This window comes from Echinops telfairi, unplaced genomic scaffold, assembly GCF_000313985.2.
Source record: "Echinops telfairi isolate 266 unplaced genomic scaffold, ASM31398v2 ScPeMD7_7400;HRSCAF=8409, whole genome shotgun sequence".
NCBI classification, from domain to species: domain Eukaryota; kingdom Metazoa; phylum Chordata; class Mammalia; order Afrosoricida; family Tenrecidae; genus Echinops; species Echinops telfairi.
The window spans coordinates 43,915,722-43,924,438 of NW_022111300.1; the positions used below are offsets into that span (position 1 = coordinate 43,915,722).

At 49.6% G+C, this 8,717-nt stretch overlaps 1 protein-coding gene across 1 annotated transcript in view; it reads right to left on the bottom strand.

The window, feature by feature from the left end:
- ATP8B1 (ATPase phospholipid transporting 8B1) overlaps positions 1-8,717 on the bottom strand; it is a 64,554-nt gene that overhangs the window by 28,325 nt on the left and 27,512 nt on the right. The window contains exons 8-13 of the mRNA XM_004703011.3: positions 7,934-8,016; positions 7,665-7,823; positions 7,007-7,095; positions 6,346-6,536; positions 2,918-3,126; positions 1,742-1,785 (exon numbers count right to left, since the gene is read on the bottom strand). Coding sequence (XP_004703068.1) covers positions 1,742-1,785; positions 2,918-3,126; positions 6,346-6,536; positions 7,007-7,095; positions 7,665-7,823; positions 7,934-8,016 — 775 coding nt within the window. The remainder of the gene's footprint in view (positions 1-1,741; positions 1,786-2,917; positions 3,127-6,345; positions 6,537-7,006; positions 7,096-7,664; positions 7,824-7,933; positions 8,017-8,717) is intronic.

Below are 8,717 nucleotides of genomic sequence, written 5' to 3' on the forward strand. Positions count from 1 at the left end.
AAGATATGACAAAATAATAATTTATAAATTATCAAGGATTCATGAGGGAGGGGGGAGCGGGGAGGGAGGGGAAAAATGAGGAGCTGATGCCAGAGGCTTAGGTGGAGAGCAAATGTTTTGAGAATTATGAGGGCAATGAATATACAAATTTGCTTTACACAATTGATGTATGTATGGATTGTGATAAGAGTTGTATTCTCCCCTAATAAAACAATTGAAAAAAAAACAAGTACCCAAGCATAAGGGACATGAGCAGGAAATGCTGTAACATGTATCATTTTGCAACCATCGCAGTTTTACAAATGAGAAAAGGCACCCACAAACAAAAAAACAATAACAAAAACTATGAGTGGTTAAATAGTTACGTGTACTTATATGTGTATAGGAAGGCATAAGTGGACACCTGTAGAAATATGTTTACACATGTTTGTATGTGCTGCACATACATTCACATATGTGATAAGGCACAGAGGGGGCATGGACATCGATATTTCTTAGACATAACCAAAAATCAGCTTGCATGTTTGAAAGCTTGGGCCCACAATCTGGTGGAACGATGGGGTCAACAGGTACAAGGTAGACCATCAAGGTTATGTTCTACCTTCTTGTTGGCTAAGTAGCATTTGGGGTCTCCAAGGCTTACAAGCAGTCATCTAAGACACGATGATTTGTCTCTACTTGTCTGGAGCAGAAGAAGAAGAAGGAAACCAAGACTCAAGGAAGAAACTAGTCTATAGGATGAACTGCCGACATTAGTCATGGCCTCCTCTATCCTGAGATCATAAGGAATAGATGGTGCCCAGCTTCCGCTACCAAGTGTTCTGGCCAGGGATCCACTAAAGGGCCCCGGATAGAATGGAAGAAACTGGAATGTTTGGATGGAAAACAACAACAAAATTCTTTAAAAGGCCAGACTTACTGTACCAGTAGCGACTAGAAGAACCCTCAAGAACATCACCCTGATCCACCCTTCAAACTTGGAACTAACGTCACACCTTCAGGCCACCTTTCAGCTACGCATCAGATGGGCTCATCAAATAAGAGAAACAAGATCACGCATGAGCACTGTGCTCCCTTAGTTATCTTCTTCAATCACCTGTCTGAGACCAAAGAGTGACATTTACAGAGAGCAAAGATGAGAGAGTGGAGGGTCCAGGGGCAGGGAAGTTAGATTAATGGGAAAGACACAACCAGAATGAACAATGAAAATGTGACACAACATAGACCTGTAACCCTCGTCATTGAACGATACCCATAGATACGGTTCAATGGGAGCCTAATTTGCTGTTTGTTGTAAGCTGTCACCAGAAACATGAAAAAATCTCAAGAGACAACCCAAAGCATTTCTGGCTTAACAAATGACATGGCTTCTTTTTGGAGCCAAGTCTTTAATTATGCACATGCCACTTCAGGTTTGGCACACATTCTTATTTATTTATTTTTAATTAACCATTTGATTGAGTACTCTTACAGCTCTTATCACAACCCATATGTCAGTTGAATCAAGCACATTGACACATATGTTGCCATCAATGGCACACATTCTTGACTGCAGTGCCCAGAAGCTCACATCTGTCTTTCAGCAGAAAAGCCACCCTGACCACGGCCATGGGCGATGGCTGCACAGGAGTGATGTTATCAGTGTGGCCGCACTATACAGGTCAGAAGGGGTTATCTATTACAACAAACAAACAACAAACAACGGGCAGCCTGGGCAATCCCTCCTGTGACAAGGACTCACCTCTATTTTGTTGTGATTATGTTGAGAAGGGTCCCGGTGGTCTCCTGAGAAAGAAGTGGGAAAGAACAAATTGAGCCCCTACGGGTGTAGGGAGGCCCTGCCTCACCTGTCCTTGCTGGAGTGTTGACAGTGATGGCGGTCTCGTCGCCTGCTTTGTACGGCCCTTCCTCCACCCTGATGCGCGTTGGGAGGGAGGGCTAGGGAGCTCCTTCTGCAAAGCCAGTCATCAAAACCCCCTGGGGCACAACTCCACTCTCACACGCGCAAGGTCGCGTCAAAACCAGCTCAGCAGCAGCAACTAGTTGGTCATGTCTTCCCTGGGCTAAGAAGGGGGTCTCCTTTTTCTGAAACACCTGCCGCCCTCTGCTTCTTTGACGCAAGAGTCTGCTGACCTCAGGTTTTGCTGCTCCAACCCTGAAGCCCGGGCCCCTATCCACCCCACACTCCCCCGGGGGCCGGATCATGTCCCATGAAGCACTGGACCACACCGGACTCAGAAGCAAGGTCATCATACACCCAGAACTCACCTCCTCAACCTTAGGGGTCACCCCTCCCTCACCGATTAAAGAGCGAGGTATCTGTCCATACCCCTAATGCACTGTCCTGATGCTTGTTATGTGACTATGCAGGCAGAGAACAGCGTTTTCCCCAAGGGGAAGAGCATACAGTGTGGGTCTCTTGCTGACTGCTGGCCTCTCCCAGGTGCTTGCTCCAACCCTGCCCGTGAGGCTTCTAACCCAGACCTCGGCCAGGATAGGCCAGCAGCAGCACCGAGCGGGCACTGTAGGCTCAGAGGTGACAGGACGCCCCACGGCCGTTGCTGGTAGTGTTGGCCAGACTCACGTTGGCCCCTGACCAGTGGACCGCAGGCACAATGGGCGGCAACACTGTCCGTATGGTCCTGGGCTAACCCCAGGATGTGCTAGAGATCGGACCACTAGGGCCAATAGGGTTTGCACCGGCTGATTTGGGGAAGCAGTTCACCAGAGCTTTCTTCCTCATGGGTTTTAGGCTGCAAGCTCCACAGCAACCTGTTTAGCCCCATGGCCACGCACAAGCCTCCACGGACAGATGGGTGGCAGCTATGCAGGAGGTGCCAGGATTGAGTCTCCTGGGTGGAAGGTGCAAAGCCTAGCACCTAGGCCTCACTGGTGCCCTGCAACGGCTTATACGCACCGTAGATCTGCCCGTTGATGCAGCACTTTTTAAAGGTCATGACATTCTGCGTCAGCGTCCCCGTCTTGTCCGAGAAGATGTAGTGGATCTGTCCCAGCTGCTCGTTCAGCGTGGTGGTCCGGGCCTTGGCGGGCGTGTCCTTCTCGGGGTAGTACATCTGCAGGTCCCAGTTGATGAAGTAGCTCTGCATGAGCCGGATCACTTCCACGCTAGCGGGAAAGCGGCGGGTTGATAGTGGGCTCAGGTAGAAGCCTTGCCTGCACTTCCTGCACCCAGCTGCTTCTTCGGAAGGAGACAGAAGCCACAGGGTGGCTCTGGGCCTGATCTTGGAGGTTCTGCTGGCTAAGCTGACGCAGGAGAGAAGTTTGCAGGCACTCTTGCCCTCATAGAGGACGAGCCCGAGGCCAGCCCACATGCCCAGGAGAGCAGACAGCAGCGTCACACTGCAGGCCAGGGCTACCACCAGAGGGGACCGGCCTCTTCCTGTTCTCTGGCTCCCCTTCATACCTTGGGCACTCACTTGTGTTCCTGATTATAGGGCAAAGCAGGGAGGGATGGGATAGGGTGGGGTGTCCCTTAAAAAATCATTTTATTGGGAGCTCTTACAGATATTATAATAATCTATAATTCAATTAGATCAGCACAATGGTACTGCCACCATTCTTTTCAAAACATTTTCTTTATTCTTGAATTCGTTGTTAGCACCTCCCCTTTATCTCCTCTGTCCCCCACCCTGCCCCCCAGGAGCCCTTATTCTTATATTAAAAATTATTTTTTTTTTTACCATATCTTATGCTATCCACTGTATCCATTAAGGGGGTGGTGTCCCTCTTTTAACAGACCCGAGTCTTCCCTCAAGTGAGGACAGGGCTGCGGGCACAGGACTCCACGCTGTGCAAAGGCAGGCATTCTCTCTAAGCCTCGGGAGGCTGCCTTCAATCTACTTTGTCCACTCCTACAGGGGCATTGCCGTGGCTGAGCCGGGGCTCCTAAGAACACGTGCTTGAGTTCTACCCTCTAGGTGCCCAGGTCTTCAGGAAGGTGACCTGCACATGTGAGGCGCGGTCAGATTGGGTTAGGTCGGGGGTGGACTTTGAAACAATGACTGCAGTCCTAAGACAAGGGAGACTGGGACACAGAGCGGGATAAGGAGGAGAGACAGGGACAGGCAGGCGCAGACTGGAACTGTGTGTCTGCAAACCTAGGACTGCCTGCCAGCAGCGAGTGGACATTAGGAGAGAGTCGAGGAGGGCCGCTGCAAAGCCCCCAGGAGACTGAGACTAAATGGCCCTTGTTTGAAACCCAATGGTTGGTGGTCTTTAGTTAGGGCAGGCCCAGGAAACCAACACAGGGACCATTGAAGACGGTGGGAAGAACACTCCAGGCAGAGCTAAGAGGAGGTGCAAGGCCTCATGGGAGGCCCTGGCACAAGAGGAGAAGGGCCCTGAGGCTGGACTGGCAGGGGCATTGGGCAGTGGGCAGAGGTGAGGCAGGTAAGGTCAGGAGGCAGGTAAGGGGCACCAGGTCACACGGAGTCCATCTGGCCCAGCTTGGTCCCCATGATTTTATTCAGAACGAGGCAGAAAGCTATTAAAGGGTTGAGGACAAAGCCATAATATTCTCTGACTATCTAGGGCTAATCTCCCTTTGGCTTTATAAGGATCCTTGTTCTTGGGAAAAAGAAGTTCATGCCAGTAAAAAATTTGGAGAGGGGAAGGGGGAGAAAAGGGGAACTCGTCACAAGGTTGTATATATGGCTGCCCCCCTCAAGGGGACGAATAACAGAAATGTGGTTGAAGGGAGACAGTGGACAGTGTAAGATACAAAATAATAATAATAATAATAATAATAATAATAATAATATATAATTGACCAAGGAGTCATGAGGGTGGGGGAGAGGGGGAAAGAGAAGCTGATACCAAGGACTCAAGTAGAAAATGTTTTAGAAATGATAATGGCAACATATGTACAAATATGCTTGATACAATGGATGCATGGGATGTTATAAGAGCTGTAAGAACCCCCAATAAAATGATATTTTAAAAATCACAGAAAGAGCTTGTTTTATAACACATCCTTACGGTTTGAGACAAAACAATCTGTCCTGTTTCCTGCACTGAGGCAACCTGCCCCAGGGGAGCTGCAAACAGACCTTCACTTTGCAGCAAAAGAGGCACAGTCATTACACGTAATCAAATTAAAAACAAAGCAAGTACAGGTGTAATGAAATTAAAATAAAGCAAGTGCTTCTAATTAAAGGCATGCAGGTGATATTCCATGTGCCTCTGGGCTGTTATTTATTTCTCAGTACCAAGGATCTGCTCTATAAGGTTGTGTAATGAACTACACACAGGGCTGCTAAGCCAAGGGTCAGCAGCTCAAGACCACCAGCCCTCTGAGAGTGAAAGATGAGGCTCTCTCCTCTGTACAATGTCACAGTCTCGGAAGCCCACAGGGGCAGTTCTACCGTGCCCTCTAGGGTCATTATGGGTTGGAATAGAGTCCATGGTGGTGTAAGAACCCACTCTGGCCGCTGAGAACCATCCTGGCACACTCCCTGCTCAAGCGTCTAAAATCCAGCCACAGTGAATTCTGAAGATCGATGAAAAGTGGAAAAAGAAAGAACCCCGCAAAGAAGGCCAGGACTGTTTGCCATGCGTAAAACCTTGGCTTTTTAGCTGTGGTCGTTGCTGAGAGGAGAAACAGACCCTGAGAGAGGACGAGGAAGGTGGCATGAGCTCCAATCTCCCGATGAGCTCCTTAGCAACCAGGAAGCCGAGGGCTTTTCCGAGCCGTGGTGTGGCAGATGGTAATAAGGGAAGCTCAGGTAAAAGGAAGGTGCCCCCCAAAGAGGGAAAGGCAAGCCAGGCAAGCATTAGTCCAGGGCATGCTACATCTTCACCTTCTCCCACATCTTTTTGAACCATGGTGCTGGAGCCCACCTATGACGAAATCTTCCCACCACATGGCAGTGGGAGTGGCGTTGACCTTTAAACTTCATTTACCTTATCTGCAAAGGGGACAAGATACAAGCGCCCGTGCCTGGCACGGAGTAGCCACTTGAACGTTAATCACCTCTCCTTGCATTACCCCCAGGGGCGAAATGACAGCCCCACTTGTTGCCCTTCTTCCTTGTGATCGTTGAAACATTTCCCAGGAGAAAGAAAATGAAACAAAACAAAACTCACTGCCATCGAGCTGAGGGCGACTTACAGCGACCCTGCAGGGCAGAGCACCACTGCGCCCGTGGGTTTCCGAGACTGTAACCCTTCACAGGAGTAGAAAGCCCCATCTTTCTCCCGAAGAGGAGCTGGTGGTTTCAAACTGCTGGCCTTGCAGTTAGCAGCCCAACCCATAACCATGAGACCACCGGAGGTGCTAAATTATCAGCAATGTATTATCTTCCTCCAAAGAAGGCGCGGCCTTACCTGACATAGAGAGAGATGGGCACCATGGTGTTAAGAATGATGATGTAGCCCCAGAAAGTGAGGAACCCGCGGTAGGAGGGCAGGTAGTCTTCGCCATCATAGAGGTACCAAGAGTAATTGCCAACTTGGGCTTCCCAGTAAGCGTGGCCGATGGCCAGGCCGGCCGAAAGCAGGATTAGAACAACAATGATCTAGAAGACACCAAGGGAGTGCAAAGATGAGAGAGGTCACGCCATCGGCACCCGTGGAAAACAGAAAGCAGTAATGTCACCCTCCACCGACTTCAGGAGCCCCGCCCACCACCTAGTCTAGGAACCCTGGTGTTCTACCTGGCCGTTCCCATCACCCAAATGACCGATGACTGGAAGCAATGCCCCTTCCCAATGGGACTCTCATCGTGGGAGTGTGGCATTTCCAGGGAAAGGTGAGGGAATTCCCACTGCAACACCACCTGAGCTCTAAGCTTTCAATTCATTTTCTGGGTGGCCTAAAGACCTGAGGGTTTTGGGTTTTTTTGGGCACGCGGGAGCGGGGGTGTGTGTGTGTGAGGAGGATGAGGGGGGTGGAGGACAAGGGTGTTGCATGAGAAAATCATGCAGCCAGATTTGAGGATGGGCAGGTAGCAGCCTAGGTCTCATGTAGCACAGCAGCGCCTGGGTACCGTGTAGACCATATAGTTCATCAAGTAGTCGATTTTAGTCCTTTTGAACCGGGTTTTCCCACTATTCTTCATGATTTTCGTGTCGGCACCTACAAAGGGAAAGTTCAATGCCGTCAGTGCGTTACTGGAAAGATCCACTCACCAGTCTGGCAATAAATGACACACCCTTTGGTTCCAACAAAGGAATCCTGGTGGCCCAGTGGCTGACACCAGCCGTTCAAAACCACCCACCTCCCCACAGGGTAAAGCGGAGGCTTGCCACCCCTGTCAAGCTTTGCAGCCTCGGAAACCCAAAGGGGCAGCTGATTCTGTCCTAAGGGGCCGCTGAGAGTTGGCATCCCCTGGATGGTAGGGGGTTTGGTTTTTGTTTATTTCAGTAGCATCGTCACCCTCGGGTGCCATTGAGTCCATCCTCGGCTCCCAGCGAGCCCACGTGACAGAGTGGAGCCACTCCATAGGGGTTTCTGAGCTGTAATCGCCATAGGAGGTGATTAACAGGCGTTCTCCCCCACAGCCACTGGTTGAGTTTGAACCGCTGACCTTCCGAGTAGCAGTGTATTGCTTAACCTCTGTGCCACCTTCGAATGGGGCAGAAAAGCAGCCAGAGCTCTCTATAAAAGTCAGGTTGGATCAATTCCCCAGGAAACTCTGGCAGGACCTGCAAAGATGACCAGCCCGTGGCACACATCCGTGTTCCTGATGACACAGCCCCGCAGCAAGACTTTATCGGCGTCCAAGGGGAAGCTGGTGTTTCTCCAGAAGAGGGTGCCAGTAAACTTATCCAGCCGGTTATTGGGTTCTTCGCACTCAATGAAACCTTGTTGGAAAAAAAAGATTCATCACATCCGCAAGCTTTTCTCGTTCTAATCAAAAGTACTGAATCCCACCACGGACACTGGAAACAAACTGAGGGATCTTTGTACAAACCATCAAATGCGGCCAGTGCGCTTTCCCTCTGCAGGTATTGGTCTGTTATCTCGAGTGCCATTTTGAATTTTAAATTGGTTTCTCTAAAGAGAGGAGGGAAAAGGGGGGGAATATCATTAAAGGAACACATTTTAGCATTACAAAGGGAACAGACAGCTAATTAGATTAGGCACAAGATTAGGCAAACCTGTGCAAGCCTAATTTCTATTTCCAAACTCTCAGTACACCACGGGACGTCAGCACTGGGTGCTGTGACCCCCAACTAGAGAAAAACTCCTGACCTGGGAGAGTTGATCCTTTTTGCTGTTGGGGCCAGTAGAGTTAAACGGAGACATCGGCAGGCGCCCCGACATTCTGATTGTTAACCTAACTTTTCACCAGGCTAGCTGATCAAACCACTGCTTTATACACTTGATCTCTAATCTGTTTATACAAGAAGTATTTGCTACAGAAGTTACTAGTAATATTGCTCTGCAGAGCAAATATGGAGACGTGGCTCTTGAGAGAGACTTTTATTCTGGAAAGGGGGATAGCCACGCCCTCAGTAATTCATAAGGACACACAGGGAGTGTGCTCTGGAACTGATGCTGTCTTCTCCGATGAAGCTTTCAAAGACCCCCACATCTGGACTCATGAATGGATGAGTGCTAAGGAGCTGCTCAGTGGCTCGCAACATTTCCTTTCTGTTTGTCTCGACAGAGCAGGTTAACATCAAGCTGGTTCAGTAATTGTGGGCAGTAAAGCAAATGTGTGGTAGAGGAGGTGGTGGTGGTAGTAATGGTGG